At 36.6% G+C, this 23066-nt stretch overlaps 2 protein-coding genes across 4 annotated transcripts in view; one reads left to right on the top strand and one right to left on the bottom strand.

The window, feature by feature from the left end:
• LOC135200771 (nibrin-like) overlaps nucleotides 1-8494 on the top strand; it is a 42148-nt gene extending 33654 nt beyond the window's left edge. The window contains exons 12-14 of the mRNA XM_064229409.1: nucleotides 354-644; nucleotides 1029-1295; nucleotides 8113-8494. Coding sequence (XP_064085479.1) covers nucleotides 354-644; nucleotides 1029-1295; nucleotides 8113-8334 — 780 coding nt within the window. The 3' untranslated portion in view covers nucleotides 8335-8494. The remainder of the gene's footprint in view (nucleotides 1-353; nucleotides 645-1028; nucleotides 1296-8112) is intronic.
• Nucleotides 8495-8589: 95 nt separating this feature from the next.
• LOC135200772 (uncharacterized) lies at nucleotides 8590-22283 on the bottom strand. Of its 3 annotated transcripts, XM_064229411.1 has the most exons (8): nucleotides 21926-22276; nucleotides 21605-21679; nucleotides 21139-21310; nucleotides 19832-20026; nucleotides 19166-19280; nucleotides 13617-13686; nucleotides 11469-11605; nucleotides 10965-11075 (listed from the first exon to the last, which is right to left on the bottom strand). In XM_064229411.1, exons 1-8 carry the CDS (start codon nucleotides 22170-22172, stop codon nucleotides 11070-11072), a joined length of 1017 nt encoding a protein of 338 aa, XP_064085481.1. In that variant the 5' UTR covers nucleotides 22173-22276; the 3' UTR covers nucleotides 10965-11069. The 3 variants fall into 3 exon arrangements, with proteins under 3 accessions (XP_064085480.1, XP_064085482.1, XP_064085481.1); XM_064229410.1 differs by lacking the exons at nucleotides 10965-11075; nucleotides 11469-11605 and adding an exon at nucleotides 8590-9182 and having other exon boundaries at nucleotides 21926-22283; XM_064229412.1 differs by lacking the exons at nucleotides 10965-11075; nucleotides 11469-11605 and adding an exon at nucleotides 9041-9190 and having other exon boundaries at nucleotides 21926-22283.
• Between the last annotated feature and the right edge of the window lie 783 nt (nucleotides 22284-23066).

Genomic DNA, 23066 nt, shown 5'->3' with positions numbered 1-23066 from the left:
CCTCATTTCATTAGAGTTGCAAATAGAAGCCCATTATTAATGCACACCAATCTCTAATCATTGTTGGACCAGCAATAGGAATCATTTAAACAATAATGGATCCAGATAAAAAATGTTTGAGTTTTACATCACGCTGGAGCAGTTTTTACCAGCACACACACATATTAGGAAAAGTATCTGGTGTATTTGTGCTGGTAAGAACGTTGTAAATGAATAATATTTGTCCTTTTTAACTTTTTATTACTATAGTATGAAAACTTGTTAAATATGGTAAGCTTAATGTAGTTTTATAAACTACATTTTTACTTGAGAAGAGCAGATAATGAATATATTTATTATTCTTTGTGAATCAGAAAAGGGTTTCAGATGAAGGTGCAATTGATGCAGCAGATCTTTTTGATTTACCAACTTCATCACGAGTTGAGCGTCGAAGAAAAATGATGAAAACTGAAGAATCAACATTAAGGGTTGTAGATAATAGAAACGCTAATGTAAAAGATTCAAGCTCCAAATATCCTCCAGTACATGCTACTTCAAGTAATGTAAGAGATGCAAGCTCCTCACATCCTCCTCCAGTACCTGCTATCCCAAGTAATGCAAGCACATCAGTAAATGAAAGAAGCAGATCTGCTAACACCTCTTTGGTAAGTTTGTCAATAGGAATTTTGTCATATGCATTAAGGCTAGAACTTTCACATGATGCTAGGTTTTTAATTGTAAAATTGATAATTTTAAGTGCTGTACTAAATGTGTTCAAGATTTGATTTCATGCAGTAAACACTATGTATTTGGAAAACAGTACCCTGACCTTTAGGATTTGTTGTGTTTACATTGCCATGGTTTAGGATATTAAATGCAACCACTTCATGTTTAAATTTTTTTTTATTTATTTTTTTTTATATAACTAAATTTTTCAACTATTTGTGCAACTTTTCCTCTTTGTGCAACTTTTCCTCTTTGTGCTTACTGTTGTTACTCCAACAACTTTAATGCTGCTATTAAAACTGTATCTCATCCCTTGCTTGCAGAATGATACTTGGATTAGCAAGAAGGGCAATGAATCTGTAGCACAAGCAACTAAATCGCCAGTGAAAGCAGAGGCAGTTGTTGGGAATGTGACCAAGAATGAACCCAGACATGGTGATGTTGCAGAACTCGCTGGTAGCTTTGAAAGGTCCCTTGTTGTTGTTGAAGTAGCCTCACTTGTTAGGCAGAAGACAGTCAAAGCCATTCCTGCAAGCAGTAGTCAAAATAATTCAAGTGGAAATCTTAAAAATTTCAAGAAATTTAGAAAGGTACAGTACTGTAGCAGTATGCATTACCTCTCTAAGTTGTATTTTGTGATACCTTGCAATCATATGTATGAAATATTAGTATCTCCTTATCCCATCTTCATCAGTTGATATCACCATTCATGTTCCTGGAGCAGAAAAAATTATAGCATTGTCAAAATATTCTCAGCACCTGTAGCCGAGTGTACACAGCATAACTAAACACTATTCCATCAATTTTCAATTAACAAACCTGCAGTCAGCATTTCATTCTAGAAACGCTTCCAAGAAGAAAACCTATCTTAGCAGTGTATGCATGCATTTGGGACCATCAGTTCTGGTAGTATTTTCAAGACATTCTCAGAATATCTACCAAGCGGGTACCAAAATTCTTTTAGCTCCCTGATCATTGTTATTCTTACAATCATTTCTCAGTTCCTCAGTTGACATTCATACTTATAGCATGGTATGTGTTAGTAAATCATTTGTTTCCTTCACCAGTTGGTAATAGGCAGAGAGTGAAGGGATACATGAGTTTGATCATATCTTTGGTAGCTGTCCACATTCCTACCCCTGGTTACAATTTCATTATGGGTGCCCCCAACATTTCTGCCAAGTTGTGCTAGCTTTAGGATCCTGGACTGTTGTTCTTCACAGGCTTGGTTGCTTTTGCCTTGAATCCATCACCAAGGATCTCCCACCTTGCACAGTTACAGGGGGTACCTGCATCAGGAAGTTCTTGTTTTGGAAATTTGTGCTTTGTTCCTCGGTCAGTGCTTAGAATCATGCAGAAATGACCACGAGACAATGTTCTCTTTTCTTCGATATTTGATGGTGACACTCCTGCCCTTAGTGACTATGGCAACAACAACCAAGGAGAGATGATCAGGTGTAAAACAAGGACAAAAAATTGTGATAAAGAACACATCATGATGAAGCTTTTTCACTTGCCCATGACCTTGTAGAGGCAGTGAGACAACTGAAATACAGTGACTAGGTTATATACTAATTTATTAATAAAATTTCTGGGTGTGTCATTAACAGTCTCTAGTAGAAAAGTAAAAATGTATTTTAAGATTTAAACTGAGAACAAGGGAATACATTGGGAGAATGTGCATTTTTCATGTGCACAGTCATTATTTCCTTGATTAGGCTAAGGAAGACTATATGATACATTTGGCCTGAAAGCTGAAATGTTTTTACATTTGTACACAGTTGCATTTTTATGCATGGGCGACTGTGTCTGATGAGAAGAAAAACTTTTCTACAGCCTATCCCCTGGTCTGTGTTTCTGGCGACCACGTGTTTGAAGTCGGCTATGGTGGTCGGTCTCCATTTGACATTTCTGGCAACTTCTGCCTGGAGGCGCCAGCAGTGGGCCGACAGGCATTCTAGACAGGAGGCTTAGGTGAGAGTACCCCCTTTTGGCAGGTATGTGGGGTGAAGCCTGTTGATCATGCTGTCAGTGCTGCATTCAAAGATTGGTGAAACTACTATCATGATGTTTGCTTCTGGGTTGTATGCTGATGTGTCTCGCATTTTGTCTCGAGACGGGCGGCAAGAAAGGGCCATAAGGTAGATGTGAAGTTTGCGCCTCTATTGCTGGTAATGTTGGGGAACTCTATATCTGATAACCTCAGGCCATCTGGTGTTCAGATTGATTATTGTGAAGAGGTATTTGTACCCCTTGGGGGGGTGGGTAAAGGGGTCTACAACGTTGATGTGGACGAGAGCCAGCCGTTGCTACGATGCTGGAACTCTCCCATCCCCATTTCTGTGTGCCTTTTTACTTTTGACGTTGAGCAGGGGAGGCATTCTTGTCCACTTTTTAATTGCTGCCTTCATTCCCCACCATATATGCCTCTCCAACAGGATTTGGGCAGTGGATCAGCCTGTCATTGATAGCTAGATCACGCTACGTCAAGGTGGGGTTCTCCCACCAAAGTTGCTGCAGGTCCAAGTCCTCCTTTTGTGTCGGTTCTATTTTGGGATATCCCGATCTGGACGGTGTTGGAGTTTTGGGAAAGGGAGCTTGGTGCGCTGTTGGAGGAGCCATTAAAGTACCTGATGGTGCAGGAGTGTTCGGCTATCAACAATAGGTGCTACTGCTGTCCTGCCAACCACTCATTTCTGCTTTTTGTGAAGGTGTGGACCAGTGGGGGTTGGTGGTCCATCTGCATCATGAATTGTTGTCCTTCTGGCATGTGTTGGAGGTGGCAGGTGGTTCTTCTTTGGACAGCCAGCAACTCTCGGTCAAACATGGAGTATTCCTGTTCTGCTGGCGATAATTTCTTTTTGAAGAAAGCCAGCAGATGATATCATGTGTGTTCTGCTCAAGTACCGCGCCCATCGCAGTGTTACTTGTCTTTGTTGTTAAGGCGAGGGACCTATGGGGGTAAAGGAAAGAGTAGTGTGGTAGCAGAGTTGATTTTTTTTTTTTTTTTTTTTTTTTTTTTTTTTTTTTTTTGCAAATATACTTCCCAAAGTCGGCAAGCTTTCATATGATTGCTTGCATCTTCGCCGGGAGGGCTCGGCACTGTCGGTCAATTGGGTGGCACAGGAATTCTACTGTTAGTTTTGCATGCCATTCACATTTGTCCTCCTGGACTATGAGAGTTTTCTTATAGTATTTGCAGGACCTGTTTGACATTTTTCATGTGTTGTTTAAGGTTGGGGCTGAATAACAAAGTGATCAGTGTCAACGATGCAGAAGGGTAGGTCGCCCAGGATTTTGTTCATCAGAAGTAGGAAGGTCACGCCTGCGTTCCAAAGGCTGAAGCAGCTATTGTTGAATACGTGTATTTGCTGAAAGGGGTAATGATGGCCATCTTTTCTGTCTTCTTCACAACTGGGACTTGGAAATATCCCTTCATCAGATAGATCTTCAAGAATAATTTGGCATCCTCCATCTGTCTGTAATGTCAGCTATGTTAGTAAGTCGTCAGTAGTTGCCACATGGCCGCTGTGTGCCATCAGCTCTTGGTATTATGTGGTGGGGAGAAGCCCAAGGGGTGGAGGTTTTTTGGCATATTCCTACCTGTTCCATGGCCTGGAAAGTTTGTTTTGTGTAGGCAAGCATGTCTGGAGCCAAACCGTTGAAGTGGACATGGACTGGGGGACCCTCAGTGATTATACGACGCTGAATGTGGTGCTGTGCGGTTTTAGCCAGGTCGTGCTGCAGGTCGTCCTTGAATACCTTTGGAAACTCCTGTAGGAGGCAACGTATCTTTGGTGGTGGTGTCGGAGTGAGTGGGCTATGGGGGTGGGTTGTGAGATCAGCTGCCGTCTCGCTACTTCCACCAGCATGTTGTGGTCTTTTAGGAAGTCTGCTCCTAAAAGTGTGATTGTACATTGCTGTGATGAACATCTAGTTGCACTTCTTGACGCCAAACGACAAGTTCATGGTCCGTGGACACCTGGACAGTGCTGAGGGTAGGATTGAGGCATTCTTGCTGGTTGCCTGGCACATGATTTACATACGTGTCAAGTGTCAATGAGGAACTCCCATCTCTCGTCAGTGATGGAGAAACACATGGAACCTTTCAGCCTGTACCTGGTAAAAATACAGCGATAGGCAGTATTGTATAACCTCTTCAGATGCAACAAGCTTGCCCAGTATTGACGGTTAATTGTTTTGTAGCAGTGGCCTACTTGCATGTTTTTTAACTTGGCAGCCACTTTTGTAATTTTGGGAGTCACTCTTGAACCTTCAATGGTAAGAAGCATATGGCCTTGGGAAGTTCTTCTCATTTAGGCTTGTACTTCAACTTTTTCTCCCTCCTAAAGCTTTGGAAGCAGTGTATGGGGGTGGTGGGACCCTCAGTCTTGCTGTACATCTCTGCATTACTCTGCTGCTGTTGCTGTGGGGCGGCGGCTGCTGCTACGGGTAGTTGTGTGGACTCCCATAGACTTGTGGACGGATCTCATCAAAGGGCATGATTGCAACTGTTTGGCAGGGTAATTTTGTGAGTAGGACCTCTCACACGGTCCACCATAGCCTCTGTGGAGGGGATCGTCACTAACCCCACTTTGTACATGTTGGTGGTCTGTTGGTCAGCAAGCCATTGTGCGATTTGCCATAAGACGTGTCTGGCAGAAACTTGAGGATGGTGTTGCTTTGCGAGATGAGATTTTCTTAGACCTGAAGATGGTCACTGCTCTGGGTTGTGAAAAGAGGTAGACCGATGTTTGCTACTGCGGCTTTGTTGTTGGATGGGTTAGTGCTGGCAGTGTCTGTCATCTTTGGGGTCACCAGTGTAGAGGCAGCAAGGCGAGTAATATACAGTGACTAGGGCTATACGAATTTATTAATCATAACTCTGGACGTCAATAACAATCGCAAGCATAAAAGTAAAATTTAAACCGAGAACAAGAAGGGCATTCAACTGGGAGAAAGTGTGTGTTCTCTCATACAAAAAGACTGTTCTTGTATATGCCAAGGAAGACAATTATGATATATGTCTTCAAAGCTTTAGTATTTTACATTATACACAGTTGCATTTTTATGCATAGGCAACAGTGTCTGACAAGAATATAATAAACGTTGTTTCTACAGCTTGTCCATGGTCTGTTTCTGGTGATCATGTGTCAGAGGTTGGCTGTTTGAAGTTTCTGGTGGCATCTGCCTGGAACAGAATCTGTGAAAGTTAACAGATGGGAGGTTGTTCCACACAATATGATAACCTCCTTCAAGCATTATTAATGCCTTAATTCTTTGTGAAATTTATCTTTTCTCCTCCTGTGTGCTGCACAGCAGCTAAAGCAGGTATTACCAGGATTTTTGGTGTTGCCATTGATGGAATATGTTGTAGGTGTGACAAACATGCATTGGTCAGAGGTGCTCTAGGTCTTGAGCATAAAGCCTGTATAATCCATATTCCATTCCTAGATCCTGAGGTTAGTGGTTGCATCTTGACTCGTCTTTGTCTTTCTCATCACAGTCTAACATTTCTGAACTCAACGGTCTTTTCCTAGTTGCGCCACAATTGTTCCTTGGGTATACAGTATTAGGAGAGATTAAAAAAAAAAAAAAAAAAAAAAAAAAAATGTTGATGATGACAACCAGGAATGCTGATGATGATCCACACTTGCAAGATATGTCAAATGCCAATGAGGAGGAACAGACTGATATTGATCAAATTATGTCTCCCTATAATAGACACCAAGAATGCAGGCTAGAAGGCCCTACCTTTTAGCCCCATCAAAAATATTTTAGTAAGAGGATAGTGGTTTATCCTTTCATTCTGGGAGAAGCTGGTGTTCTTATGTCATCTCTCCAGCCCAAGAAAAATTGATAAATGTTACGCCCTCACTGATTTCACTTCACCGAGTAAGGAAATCTTTAGATGTTCTGAGCCTTTGTAACAATCGTGAGGATGGGTTATTGGCTTCTGAACTTTGAGATGAGGGTATGTTTTTGGAAATTCTGTTAAGAAATAAGTCATGATGATGAGATAATGACTTCTAATATTGAAGATAAAATCCCCTGCAGGCTTCACAATCTGTTTTCAACATTTTATAGTCAAAGCTTGGAAAAATTTTGGGCTTTAGACAGCAGTGAAGTAGCTGTTGTAGAACTTTCCAGGCCTCAGTTCTTTTGGTTTCAAAGGCAGCAAGGTAACACAATATTGATCTTGGGCCAATTGAACAAATATTAAAAAACTTTGAAAGGGGGTCTTCCTAGCTTCCATAAACTTCAAGGATGCAAAATTTCCTTGTTAGATGATTAAACCACTTTGGTGGAATGTATTCTAGCTGAAGCAGTGGAGAGATTCCTTTTAAGATAACAGATTGAGGCTCTCTTAGATCTCTTTTCACTTTGTCTCCTCTCATTCCTTATTCATGGCATATTTTAGATGCTTATTTATGGTAGTCACATTCTGCTTCCCATGCATTTCACAGAGCTAATTGTCCAGATTGTAGGAAAGAGGGGCGATTAACTGCAGAGGACCCACGGGACAAATGAATGAATGTGATTAATTATAAGAGCAGCAAATGAGTGTATATAAAAAATTTTAGTTTTTGAAAATTAACTTTTGCCATTTAAGAACAACACGAAAATTTAGATAAATTATGAGCCTTTACTCGCCAATGGTAATAACATAGGGATGATGATTGCCACTGATAAAATAACAGTGTGATGATATTTATTGTCAGCTGCAATAGCACTTAATATTCTTTTCCTAATTGAATAACTTGCAACAAGATTTTTTTTAAAAAGTATATTGTTGATCAGACTGCCAAACAAATTTGCATTGAAGTCAGGTGTAGTGATGTTGACCACACTTAAGGTGCGTTCACATGGTCGAACAATGCCCGACGGACAAACATTGTTGCCATATCAAAGGCGAAGCAGGATGACGTCAAAAGCGTTGAAACGAGGGAAGTAGATCTGGCAACAAACTGTGGTACCAGTTGAAGTTGTATATCACTGTTCTTACTCTGCTCACAAGGCAAACTCTGGTAAGCAATTGTTAATTGGTAACAATGTTTGTCCGTCGGACGTTGTTCGACCGTGTGAACGCACCTTTAACCAGTATCAATTTGGGTATACCATGATCTCCTTATGAATAATACTGTTTAACAAAATATTAAGCATAATGAAATTGTTAAGAATATGTTGGTTTTGATTGGTAGGTGCCAGACTAGTATAAATAATCAAGATAGACAAAACTTGATGGAGGTATTGTACTAGGAAAATTAAAATATTAGTAGGAAATTTATGATTGGGACAGTGTTACCTGTTGCTAATAAAACTAAGCAATTTTTTTCAATTCGATGGAAAAAGAAAGGTTGTGAATTATTACTTCCATAATGTTTACCTGTATTTCATGTATTGCAGAATTCAACCGACATTGTAGCCCTTCCAAAGATTATTGGAGGAAAAGGTCTTGTCCCTCATGACAAAGCTGAAATTTCATCACGTGAGAATTGGTTCAGGGAAAACCCAGATGTAACAACTCATCTAGCTGAACGAAACCAGGAACACAATGCAGAATTGGATAACCTTTTTGAAATGGCTCAAGATCCTAAGTCAAGAGGCCGGGCACGTCGGAAGAAGTAATTAATTTAGCTGTAAGATGCATGTGAATTAATTGTACAGATTTTAATTAATTTGGCTATGAAAATTTTATACACATGATTTTGATTTATTGGCCAAAATAATAGTGACCATACGTCTGTATTCCAAATCTCTGCAAATAAATTGTTACTGTTATTTTAAAGTTGTTTTTTCTACAATTAAAAACATTGGCCCATGACATCCTCACAGGAAGGAGAGAAATCTATATAAAAATACTTCTCAAATTTATTATTCTTTGAGTGAAAATAAATCACAAAAGTAACATGATATAATTTGACAGTTTATAATAATAATTTATAATATAAATAATCTAGTTCCAGTACTGTTTCCAAAGCTCCATCATAACAAGTTTACTGTAATTCTAATACGTACCTCAAAAATTGCATCTTGGACAAAAAGGAAAATGGCTTGGTGCACATTTACTTCGCATTGAAAAACTGCAATTTTAGGAATTAAAATTTTTCTCAAGATATATAAACATGAAATCTCTTATGTGTATATATACCTATTTTGGCAAAAGCTGGGCATCCAAAGTTGAACGCTGGGAAGAATGAAGTACTAGCTCTTGTAGAAGACACACGCACACACCCAGACCGAAGTAAACTACCTGAACACGGCCGTTGGCTGTCCCTCCGATAGTGTGACGTCTTCCTTACAGTCACCGTGTATCCTTCCTTAGGGGAGTGGCCTACCCAACATTTCTTGAAAGGACAAGGAGTAAGGGTCCAGCTTCCTCCTTGTTGCAAGAAAGCAAGGAGAGCACTCGTACAATGGGTTACTACACTGCACTGTAGCAAGCTCCGTCTCAGGCCTTTCAAGTTCTACATCAACTGAAAGACTAACACATTACAATATTCCAAGGAATAATGTAGTAGAAATAAAAATTCTGCTTGTTTCAGAGAGAAAACTCTTCAGAACAAACAGTAGATCCCCTTATCTGCAGGGAATGGCATCATCAGATTTGGAGCCATCTTGGAATTCAGTTGCTTTGCTGTGCCAAGTATGCCAAAAAATTTCAAATGTAGTACTTCATCTGAGGTACTAATAATCTTGGAATAACAAAAATACTTCAGTAACTTGTAAAATTTATTCTTCCTATATAGAATATTTAAATGGTTTGAAATTAATTCACTCTAGGAGAAAGCATATTGTACTTTAGGGAGACTTCTTAAGAAAAGTAAGTTTCTTACCCAATTACAAGGCAGATAAGAAGGGCAGAACCATAAACTAGGTACGAAGCAATATGGGTTGGAAATGAAGTTCCAGAGGTCTCGCCTACATCCACTAGCAAAATTTCTGGTAAATGATTTAAAGGCCCTACTCAATACGTATCCTAATCACTGCATCATGGATAGATTATTGGCCGATTTAAGATTTTCTGGCATCTAGACAACTAAGGTCACTAACAATAACATTGATAACAAAATTTAGTTTCGAAAAATGCTAGATGCAATGTCAAAATTATTTCATAAAAAAAGTACATCTATAAATTTTGAAGGTCTGTTTCTGAACAAATCTACAAATGCCATTGATATCATAAAAAAAACCTCTTCCCCAAGGTCTTTGGCTAGACATACTGGCCATTGTCATTTCAAGTCTTGGAGAAAAGGCTCTTCCTATGGTCTCCTCCTCTCTACTTTCACTACTCATTGACCAGAAAATTTGTCCTTTTTCTTTAGAACAGGTCATCAGTATGGGACAACAGGTTATGAGCATACCCATTGGAAGTTTCAGTCTTGAAAGTGGAGTACACTCTTATACTTCACCTAGGTGACATGTTCAAGAACTATTAACTTCCCTTACGAGAATGTACTTCAACTAGAAGTTTATGACCATTCTGGATTGTCATATTATAGTCTATCAATATGTTTTATTACCCTGCTGGTCTCGAAAATACCAACTTCCCAGTTGTTCGGATGTAACAATGTGCAGTGACAAAAACCCCATGTATGATGTAATACTTTCTAGTTTGGTTCAAAAAGTTCCAAAGAATTAAAATTCACCTCAATGTGGACAACAAGCTAACTTTTTGAAGACATATCTATAAGGGTTTTGAAGTCAATCCCAATTTTCCCTATAACTTCTTATGTCTACAAGACTTTAATCTATGTATGAAACCTAAACAAAGCTCACTTTGTGTATTCGGGTTGAAAATAATAGCAAGCCCAAACTCTAGCCACCAAACATGCACCTCCTCACATAGTGACAAACAATTAGAATTAAGAAAATTTTTCACTTAAAGTACCAACCGCTCACAGTGATGACTGCATGATCACTTGCCATACTTTTATTAACATTGAAGAAACAGACACTGTGCTTAAGAGAAAATATGTATTCCCTTTAAATACATCTAAAGCCAGAGTTTCATCCCCATCAGTAGAATATTTCCAGAGTTATAAAGGGCCAAAGTAAGAGTTTTAGTGTACTCCAGGTGGCTGAGCTTTATAAGCGCCAACATACATTATGACACCCTTGTTTAATGAAATAAAATGCTCAACAAGGCTTCACAAAAATTATACATGTACTGCTTGTGTGCAACATATGAATATTTTAAGACATACTGTGTGTTTCAGTAGTTTCCAAGATACCAATTTGATGAAAATAAACAATACTAGATTTTATGAAAGTTTATTAAGCACTTAATGCCCAACTGCTGCTATTCCCATTTCCATCTGTGATGTTCTAATTTTGGTTTCGGTGGCTTGGTTCTAACAGCATCAGTACTTTTAAAAGAGAAAAAGTTAAACTTAGAAAGGCATATTTTGGAATAATGATGATACTATAGAGATATGCAATCAATGCAATATCTACTGAAGAAATTGTTTAAGACTAATCAAGACTATTAAGGTCTGCAAAACATAAGCACTTTATTCACTGGCCAAGATGTAAATGGACAAATATGCTGGATTGATTACATCATTTTATACTTGGTTATTTGTCACTGAAAGATTCAAATTTTATTTTTGATTCATTAGTCTTGTTAATACAGTATACTTAATATTTTCTTGTGCTTTGAATTTGTTTTAAATGAAGCAGCTTTTGTGTACTAATCTTACATCTATGTGTACAGGTAATTTTGCCCTTTATTAGCATACATAGTATAGTATTTAACTTACAGTATATTCATACTCAAGTCCATCTAGAAACTGGTCACCAATAGGGATCTTGCTTAAGATCTCATTGATGCCATCTTCTATGGCTTCAGTCAATATGGGCCTCATCACTCCCCAGATGGCATCGAACATGGGAGGTGCTGTAATACCAAATTATTTTAGTAATGAATAAATAGATGCTTCAAGCATTAACTTTCAAAGTCATGGTTTCAGTTAAAGTTTTGCCTGCCTTCAATGACAACAGTTTTGCTTGTAACAAATGTAGTTTGTAATACATAACTTCAAATAAGTGTACATATTACATTAACTACAGACAGTACATTGTACTGCACATAAAGTTTTATTTATAAAACTTCTTAAACTTCTAAAGATAACAGACTCAAATCACAGCTTTTATGTTCTGTATTCACCAACTCAGACCCCATATTTCATTCTTAACCAATTCAATTACGTAATATGATTTATTTTGTCTATATAGTATCTGAAAATTCATAAAGTGCTGAACTTTTCTTCAAACATTGTATAGATTCTATATCATGGTTGTTGAAGTTTGTCATTTATGCTGAAGATCTAGGGCTTTCCTAAATTTTTTAACTGCTGTACTTCTCTGTGTGTCATTACAAATTTGAAGGGTATCCAATATGTATAGTGTGTTTTGCTGTGTCTTTAAAGAATGCTGATTGCAACTATTTAATGTGTTGCTCAACAGTTGGGTCCAAATTTCACTTCAAACGGACCGATGTACTACTAGGGTGAGGTGGGTGAATACCGACCAAGGGGGAACACAAACCGAATGGGTTTGGTACAAAAACTAATTTAAATTTTACGCCGAAACTCACCACCAACACAGCAACCATCTCAGTGAACAACACGAAAGCAACAGGCTTATGACATTATGTTGTCTGTGTTTATCAGGTAAGAAAATTAATTTTTTGGATTAGAAAATTAATTTTTTGGGTATCTTTTGTAATTTTTCATGCTCCTCATATAGTCTCATGTCCGTGAGTATGGTGTGATTGTTTCTAATTAAGTTTCATTACAATATTTAGCCATATTGACATGTTATCAAGTGAAATGAAGAGTGTCCTTTCTAAATGGCTGCCATGGCATTGCTTAAGAAAAAAATAAATAAATAAATAAAAATTTGGTGGGGGGTCTACTGACCGTAAACATGCAGGGAAACATCGATCGCCAACACAGATGCATGAAATTATGAATATTTTGAAATATTTTTGTAGTTTTTAATATTTTGAAATTTTGAATATTTTCAAAATACATAAAATGGGGAAAAGTGATTTTTGTGTAAAGCTGAAGGTGATATTTAGTGAATTATGATGCAATATAGCATCATTATGCTAAAAACTGGAAATTATTATTGGGTGGGTCCACTTTACCTATTGACATGTCTAATGTCATTAAGTCTTTCTGATTTAGCCAACTACCTTCTTGGAAGCCTGATCATCAGTCATTATGCTGAAAACAGGAAATTTGTTTTTTGGAAGATTCCCCCACACCCCCAGTCTGCGTTTCCCCGTGTTTTGGAGCACCAACTGAGGTCCCGAAAATTTTTAAAGTGCAAAATGTGACACTTATTCTCTGAGTTAAGGATTTTATTTGTATGCCATAGGTGGATCATGTTGTGCAGTTTGTTTTGGGCACAGTGTCCACTCTCGGGTACAAAATGGATTTTTTAGACAATTTTTTCTACTAATAGGTCGGTATTCCCCCCACCTCACCCTACAGTACTCCCTCTCAGCTTAATCCCCAGTTGGGATAATTTTTTTTTTTTTAGAGCCTTTTCCAGATGACTATCTAGGGTACTTTAAATTGTTGTTGGAACAACTACAGTCAAGAACTCCATTATAGCCCACCAATGGTAACAAAGTACTTCACTCCTCATTTGTTGTCCCTGTTAACAGTTCTGACATTTCCCAGGGGTTCTGGTCTAGCACCTTAATTTTCACTGGCGTTTTGAGCAATACTATAAATAATGTTTATGTACACTGAGGATAACAGCATGAGAAATTAATACACAGTACAGTATAATAAATAAATAAATAAATCCTGGACTGAAACTCTGTTCCCTACCAAAACTGAATAGATACAATTAAAAAACAAAACTAGGTAAATAAATAAGAGTAAAAAACTCACCAATTACGTTGATAACACTGTTCACCAGGTCTGCCATGTCCCCACCTCCAAGCACAGCATCAAGTTCAACCTGCAAAAGTGATGAAACGCAACCATGTAAAGCATTATACTGTTGTTTTTTTTATTTACTTAGAAAAAAATAAAAAATAATACAGTAACAAAAGACTAAAGGGTGACACAAAAAAGCAAAGTACTTTAAATAATGCGATATTTTAGGAGGTATGCAAAGATGTTTCCAAGTAAAGATGACTCTTTTGTTAAGACTTGAGTATAGATGGTTAGAATTCAAGTAGAAACATGCAGACCGGAATGCTGCTGATAACTGATTAAAGAATCTCTTTGAACTGCTACAAGAGAGATTTAATCTGTAGTACATTCATCAGTACTGGTCTGATTTGATATGCAGGTTATTCACCTCTTACAAATCTTAACTGACTTTTGTACAATGAAAAATTGATGAGAATTATTTCCAAATACGTATTGCACTGTGAAAAAATGCTCACTCAGCAACCAGACATGTCTCTTGAGACAATGCAACGTTATACAGAAATTATTCATGACTTCTTGCAACTAAGTTGGCCAATTCCTTGTTACGTGGTAGTCAGTAATGAGCCATTGACATAAGGCAACCCTTTTGTATTTCAACCTCACTTCGAGCCATTCCTTTTGAAATAAACTTGAAAAGTCTTGTGAATCTTCAAATACTTTCCAAACAACTGCACCGAAATTTTCGAAGCAAATTAGTATCCCTGCCTTTTTATTCAAGTGCCTGAAGGAGTGTGAGGATAATGCAGGCACGGTTGGTATGGCTGTCGAGCCACATAAGAGCTACAGATAAACTCTTGAAGTGATGGGGCAGCAAAGCACACTGAATGACAGGGTGCGAATAGTATTGTTAAAGCAAAATTCTTGCTCAGTCCTGCTCCCATTTGAGATGATGGCATGACAATGTTAATGCATAACCTCTAAAAACTCTAATGGGTGAAGGGATTGGGAATTACAGCCTTCATTTATTTAATCAATTTTCTTTAAGTGATATAAAGGATATACGTATACAATCATATTTAGGACCAATTTGACTTAACTGACAATGATTATACTCATAATGTAATGCAGCTTGTGTGGCCAAGGTATCTATACTACAATACAGTTGATGAGATTGTAGTTATTGCTAGGGTAACAGTTTTGTCAAATGCAATTTTATTTTTATCGGATTGTTTACCAAAACCACTTGTCAAAATAAGTCTGAGGGGAGGTGGTGATGTTTGAAGCGAAAAAAAAGGTGGCTCTACCAGCGCAGTAAAAACCACATTATATAAGTGAAAATATGTTATACTAGATTTTAATGATTTTCATACCCTATGTTTATTTAATAAACATAAGTTAGTACAAGTATATGCGGATAGACGAGGTTCAGTGAGGGAAATAATGGAAAATGTTTACATCCATTTTTTATGTTGTGCATTTTGAAATACTAATGATGACACTGTTTCTACGGGAGTTACAATTTACCAGAACTGGATGTGGCACAAGTAATGGTACCATGCATCTGATATCACAGGCATATGTATTTCTTTAAAGCTGGGCTACATAAATCATGCAGCTGGTTACAGAACACATTGACTCAGTGCTAAGACAATCAACCACAATGATAATTTACACAAGGAAAATTTTGCCCACCCCTTAAGTTTCACATACTATGTACTCATAACATGTTGAACGAACCAAGTGAGCCTTTATTTCCTTTTACCAATTTCCCTGGATGCTTAATATACTCTGAACTTTTGCTTATTAACCAGGGTCTCTTCCATGGCATAAAAATGAGCAATTAATTCAATTTCCAGAAAGTTTTGTCAGTTCTTCTAATACTGATATTACACCAGGCAAGTGTTAAAATAATTAGGCAATGCTGTATAGCCGATAAATTCCAAAGGTGCAAATACTTCATAAAAACAATTAATATATTCATCCTCCACATTAAAACAAGTAGCAACTGTCATTTTCTCCATGCAATTCACTTTTGTTGAATGATGCATTAACCATCTCTTTTCAAAACCATCTACAAATGCAAAATAAATTGCCTTTCATAAATCTCACATAATACTGTCCGTTTAATTGTAATTGAGCTGCATTTACAAAACTCCTTTTTCATAACTATCAGTCTTGCATTTTTATAGGCACAAATTGTATCATAATAATGTCATAATTTGTGAATACCATTAAGCTGATAGATGGGTGAGTAGCTACTCGAAATTTGGTGCTCCGCGAGCAAGTAAATCTTATCTTCAAATGCTTTATATTTTTAAATGTTCAAATTTAAGATTTTGTCGTCATCATCGGCCAGGTTATCTTAAACAATGAAATTTCTCTACTGTTCATGATGGGTAATGGAATATGGCTCAGGAATGGATTTTCCTAAAGTACTTTGGTGTTTGTTGGAAAGTTTACTACAAAAGTATACATTTCAATGGTAATGGAATTTACTAAGTACTGCTAAGATACGACGGTAAATGCCTACACGCCAAAACGTTTAGGCATCTACCGTGGTATATATATATATATATATATATATATATATATATATATATATATATATATATTATATATATATATATATATATATATAGATATAGATATATATATATATATATATATATATATATATATATATATATATATATATATAGATATATATATATATATAGATATATATATATATATATATATATATATATATATATATATATATATATATCTATATATATCTATATATATATATATACATATATACATATATACATATATATATATATATATATATATATATATATATATATATAATCAGCATGGGAAGTCAATCAAGGAACAGCGACTTTTCTGCATACATTACGGTTAGGTCGCCCTCATGAAAATTTGCGTTCCAAAACAAAATCCTTCACTGCACCTCTAAAGCATCTTTAAGTTTTAACTCGTTTAAGGTATTCTAAACACACACACACACAAACCAAAGAGCAAATAGCTAGTAACTGCTTTGTGTAACTGATATGACTATTTATACAATTTTAGGCAATTGCTCCATCCCAAAAATTGTTTTAAGATTTATTTAACCTATAATACTAGTGTTGCTATTACATGTCTTTTACTTGCTTCCCTATTGGTACCATATAACTGTATATTATAAATTTAAATACGTATTATCAGAAACTAATTTGTCAGTAAGACAAGGTTGCCTAAAACCTTGAAAAGAGAGATTTTTAATTTTTTGTTAACTCCCTTAAACACACCCGTTTCTAATCACAAAATCACAATGATTATACATAATATTAATGGAATATGGCAGTAAACGTGTAAAAAAAAATGCAAAAATATTAGCCGAATCAAATAGGTGTGGAACGTTATTTAAAAGAAATTGATTTATGCGTGTCTGACACTGGAACATGTACCAACACTGAAGTGCATCTTGCTGTATCTGTTATTACCCAAGCGTAGTAAGACATTTTGACAATGCATTTTGCTATCATGTACAAGTGTTCACAAAAATGCTATATGGTGGGTCTAAGTGCACGGGGACAGAAAGAGGCGTAGAATATGTCCTGGCCAGAAACCCTGGTTCGAGCATTAATAAGAGTATTCTATTAACCCCGCCTTGTTCGGACGTAAATCGTAAAATCGGCTGTCATGGAGTGGGCAATTTTTTTTTTTTTTTTTTTTTTTTTTTTATGATCTAACCTAAAAACAATTAATGACCCATCAAATTACAGTGCCCTTTCACAAATTACCGTATGAACTCTTAATATTCTCTCTATATCTGGCTAAAATAAGAGTTTGTCCTACACTTCGTCTAAATTTCGAACACCGGCTCCTAAGCACTTAAGATAGGCTACATTTCCCGGCTTAAAGCAAGTTAATACACTAATAAAAAATATTTTATAAGAACATCTCATAAAACAAACCATGCACATGAATCACATTTATCCAAGTGGTAGTTTACAAAATTTTTACCATGAAAGGGTATAAAAGTTTGACAAATACGGCAATGAATCAGCTAACGAGAAATACTAGCTCAAGACACGCACTAAGAAAAAGAGCTGAAGATTTTTCCACGAAAATCACATAATAGCTCTACACTATGTTGGTCCATTGTTAATTTAATTGACAAAAAGTTCGAGTGCTCTAACTGAACTGAGAACGCCCTAAAGACGAGCAAGTGGAGAGCCAGCTCGGTTAGAGCTATTTATATAATATTGGCCGATTTTTACGATTTTTTTGTTTTACAGTTTTTCCTGAAGCCTTACCGACCTATGCATTTACATAAGCTAAAGAATAGTTCCGCACGGACTGCAAGGAACGTAACCGCGGACACGACATCCACCAAGGATTGTGGCATCCAATGTATTTCGCCGTGTTTAGTACTGAACCCTGTGGGTTTATTACAGTCGTGCGAATAAATATTACTTAAAATTCTTATTCAGGAGGTAAAACTGCATTGAAAAACCGCACCTGTCATAGTCTAGGCCGCCGCGGAATAGTAAGTAAGTAATATATAGATCTACCCGAATGCTTTGCGCTTTTTGGATACGCTCGTCACTACTCACTACAGAACCTTGGATTCAAGCATGAAGTATGATGTATGATAATGTCCAGTAGCGGGAACGGAACCCGCATCCCATAATCACGGTAAGTCGATACTATAGCTATGTAGCACATTAGTCGAGCCTTAGCCTACGTATGTGACAGTCTCTCGGCATCTGAAGTTAGTACATAAGTCATCTTACAAGGAGGAATGAAGTCCAAGAACTATAAAATACTTATACCCGACGCCCTCAAAATCAGTCGCATGTCACCAAACCAATATATTAGCTACTCTGAATGCTGTATATTATACTTACACTGGCCGCCAGGTGCAGCAACACAATCGCCGATGAGTAAACGCACTAAAGACTTTAGAAAAAAATCTGAAGTACAGACCATTGCTACGACACAAGTGCGAAAGGCAAGGGGGGGCGGTGGATACTAAGAAGACAATATAAAAAAAATGTATGGAAACCAGAAAGCGAATAACTAAAGGGAGCTAACCGGGTAAGACTTGTCATTATGTTGACACACAGAATGACTTAGCGGGGCCCACGGCTACCCAGGTACCACCACCCAACACCAGGCGCTGATGGTCCAAACCTGGTGTTGAGTTACCTACGTGTGCCTATAAGAACTGTTAACTGCTGGATGGGTAATTGTGAATCGATGAGCTGGCATTACAACATATTTTATCACCATACGCGAGGTCGCCCTTAACCTAATAAAATACTGCAAATGATCTTTAGTGGTGAACGCGAATGGCTCTCGATAAACACGATAAAGCATTAGGCATCAAAGTAATATAGTTTTCGATACTGTTGATGTTACAGAACTGTTGTTGACTTGTGCTGAATAATTTTACGTTAAGCTTTTGAGTCACACACGCGGGTTGCTCAAAGAGTAATAGTCCATGCTTTGATCAAAGCAAGCTTACTCTAACAGTATAAAAGAAAGTGGAGAAAACATGAACTTACCTCTAGCGCATCGAAGAAGACATCGAGGTCGAAGCTACTGAGAGAGAGCCGTTTTGTGAAGACGTTGAGAGCCAGTTTTCCTCCACCATAGATTCCGCCATTCATGACATCAATTCTAAAAGAAGGAAATGTCAACAGTATCTTCTTACACCAAACAAGATCGCAGTTGTAATGTTTAAATCAACGTGCTCGACTTATGAACAAAATATATTTAATGAATAAATGATAAGGGCAGCAACCATTAGTAGTAGGCTGATGGTACGAATCAACTAAGAAATCTGAACGAAAAACAGATACCGAGGAAACAGAGCACCTAAACTTACGCAATCAAATAATTAAAGCTCAAAACATATTTGCTTTCAAAATTCAAACCACATTAAAATCGTTTTGTTTCTTTAAGATATCCGAGCTCTATGAATATTTTTTGCCCACCTAAATGAGCTTTCTTAAGCTCACGGGTTAACATCATTCATCATTACTAGTGAACTTTTTAAAATTTCAAATGCAATCTATCACTCAACTTCATAAATATCAACTAGCACTCAAAATTCCGAATAACTGATAATTTATTTTTTTTTTTTTTGCTCTATTGCAGTTTTTTTCTTTTAAATGGAAACGAATCTGACTCGAAGATGAAACTGTTCATGGCCGAGAAAGCTGCCTCACCTGTAATTTCCTGCTCCATAAACTGGGAAGATGAAGGCAACGATGCCATCAAGGTCATAGAGACCTTCAATGTGGAAGTTGTCCAGCCTGAGGTCAATGTCAAACTTCTGTTTGATGCCCACGGTGACATTCAACTGACAGATTATGAACTGTGCCATATTCATCACCAAAGTGTGGTTCAGCTGGAAGTCCATTCTGTTGGTTACATTAAAAAAGAAAACCATTTTTTAAAGTTTGTTGCATGTTTTATGAAACTTGTGGAACTAAACTGGTCATTTTAAATTGTTTTGGCGTATTTAACGGTTCACAATACATGTGGTTGGTTCATAATCTTGCCGTTTTTACTGCCAAACTAGCCGATTTATTTCAGCTTTGTCTTTCTTTATATATTTAATCTTGGATGGCGCATTACTGGATGACCAAAAGTTCCCTTTTGACATAACTTGGAAAAAAATGCTATGATAATACTAATTATTTAATAATGGAAACCAATACGCAGAATCAGTCCCAGATATTATTAATATTTTTATTTTTATCATTATTATTAGTCTTACGTCTTATAATGTCGTAGGTAAAACAATAAACACATATCGCTTTGTTGTTCAATACTGAATAATCTTTAGTTTTCGAAAACCTGTTCTGCTTTCATTATCAATTAAATAATCATTACCAATGTGATAAAGAGACATGAGCAGGCTTTTGATCGAAAGCAAATTGTAAATATTTTCCATGCTGGACACCAAAATCACCATAAATATTCCCATATTATTATTATTATTATTATTATTATTATTATTATTCGGAAAGGAGGCCCTCTCGTAGACATGTTTTGTTAAAAATGATTGCTGCTTCAGCACTATTAATCTTTTAGAGAGTCTTCTCTATTTTTCTCCGTCATCAGAAAAATAGAGAAGACTCTCTACAAGATTAATAGTGCTGAAGCAGCAATCATATTATTATTATTATTATTATTATTTATTATTATTATTATTATTATTATTATTATTATTAATTATTATTATTATTATTATTCGGTCAAACTGACATAAGCCTGTGTACGAGCGTAATATTATTATTATTACGAAAAAGGTGTACATCTTTTGGTGGAACGAGAAAAAAAGATCATTAACTAGCTACCAGAACTCAAAATGAAACAACACAGCATGTGAATAAAATAAAAAATAAAATTTTAAAAATCAAACTACAAGTAAAAACAACAAATAAATGCATATAAATCAGCAAAGAAGTATCCTCATAAATTAACACCCGTTGAGATTGATGAATAAATAAATAAATGAAAGTCTTACCGCACACCATCTGTGTCGATGTGGAATCCTATGTGGGGGAAAGGACCCAGAGGATCGAGGGGCGGGATGCCCAAGGAAGGGATGCCCGCCCCTATGAAGGATCTGGAGGCATTCAGTACGTTGACGACGACATCGGCTATGGGGCCATTCCCTGGAGGGTCCAGGCACTCGTCTGGGAGAGAGAGAGAGAAAGAGAGAGATTTGAAGGAAGTTATTGTATCAATATTTTACTTAATCGTATGAAGAAAAAAAGTCAAAAGGTAAGTTATGGTATGTTAATTCTATAAGTAAGAGAAAAGTTCAAAGGAAGTCACTGTATAAATATAGATTGATACATATATCGTTGAATATATATATATATATATATATATTATATATATATATATATATATATATATATATATATATATATATATATATATAGTGTGTGTGTGTGTGTAACTGGAAAATAGTACATGGCGCTTACATGGAGCTGAGGCACTAGTCGACACTACCAACAAAAGTAGAACAGCTACTATACTGGACGCCATGGCTGACACATCTTGTAGAGAACAAAATTTATTTTATTGAGATTCGAGAGTGATAGTAAAAATGGAGTACTTCTCATGTATTAAATGCATTCATCCACTGTAGTCTACTATTGAAAACCATATTGAGATGAAACTCAATGATATTCACCATTTACAACTTGAAGTGTACCTGGAAGTGAGCATTACGAAATACCGTAATTCCATCTTAAAATTCACCTGCAGTGAACATTACAAATGAATTACGTTTCCTACAGTACCTACGTGTTTCCTGATGGTCCCCTTGGAGTCCTGTACAATAATGAGGGTAACGAATCTCTGCGGGATTGAAGAGAATACTCTACGCACATCACTGTGAGAAAGTTGTCCGGAGCTTCGACCAATAAGAAATGGGGAATTCAGTCTTGCCAGGTGACTGTATGGGAAATCAGATCGGATGGTAACAGTTGTAAGCTCAGTTACGTAACTCTTTATGGGAAAGGGAGATTTCTTGTAAGCACATGCCATTCTCTCAGGGACTGTGGGGCGCCTTTCTTTTGTTATTGAATCTACTGCGTTTTGACTTCTCCTTGAGGCCGAGTTTTTGACGTAATAAATTTCTCCCTTAAACAAGGCTAAAATGGGTTGAAATGGCTTCCACAGGAAAACACTGAATAAGGATGAATAATAAAAATGATTATTTTTATAATAGGACTTAAAAACTTACCTTATGAAACACTGTCCCCATAACAGAACAGTAGCAACATTGCTCATAAGATCCAATACATGGACTGCGATTCATTTTATTTGGGTCAAACAGGTAAGGACTTAAATGTCAGAATATATAAATAAAAATATGAACAAATTCAATCAGAACTTGCCAATGGATAATGCTCTTTTTGCGTATCCAAGTGGAACATACAACTAGACTGATTGGTTCCTTGGTAGTATAAGATGTAAGAATATTGTCTCCAGAAATCTTCTAGAATCTCCATTAATATAATTAAAAAAGGAAAATTATGCTGATTTAAGCCCAGGTCTTGATCCCCTTCTGGAAAAGATGATCCAGGGAGAGTTTAAAAAAGGAACAAAAGAATGTCAGTACTGCTGCCTTGTTTTATCTGACTACCTCGAAATCTTACTTGATGGTTGTCAGTCTTCTTTGCCATCTTTTGCGCTGTAGTATGTAGTTCGCTTGAAAATGTCTTTTAAAGTTAAGGCAAAAGACGTTGAACTCCATTTTCAACTTACCTCGTCGTCATATGCTCTGGTAATATCTGTTTATATTTTATATCACGTGATGGAAGTACCCCCCACACACATATATATGTGTGTTTGTACGTATGTATAATATTACACACACACGTATATATATATATATATATATATATATATATATATATATATATATCACATTACCCT

This window comes from Macrobrachium nipponense, chromosome 27, assembly GCF_015104395.2.
Source record: "Macrobrachium nipponense isolate FS-2020 chromosome 27, ASM1510439v2, whole genome shotgun sequence".
Lineage (NCBI taxonomy): Eukaryota > Metazoa > Arthropoda > Malacostraca > Decapoda > Palaemonidae > Macrobrachium > Macrobrachium nipponense.
Note: the sequence above shows the minus strand (reverse complement) of the source record. Positions and strands in the feature narration are given on the sequence as shown.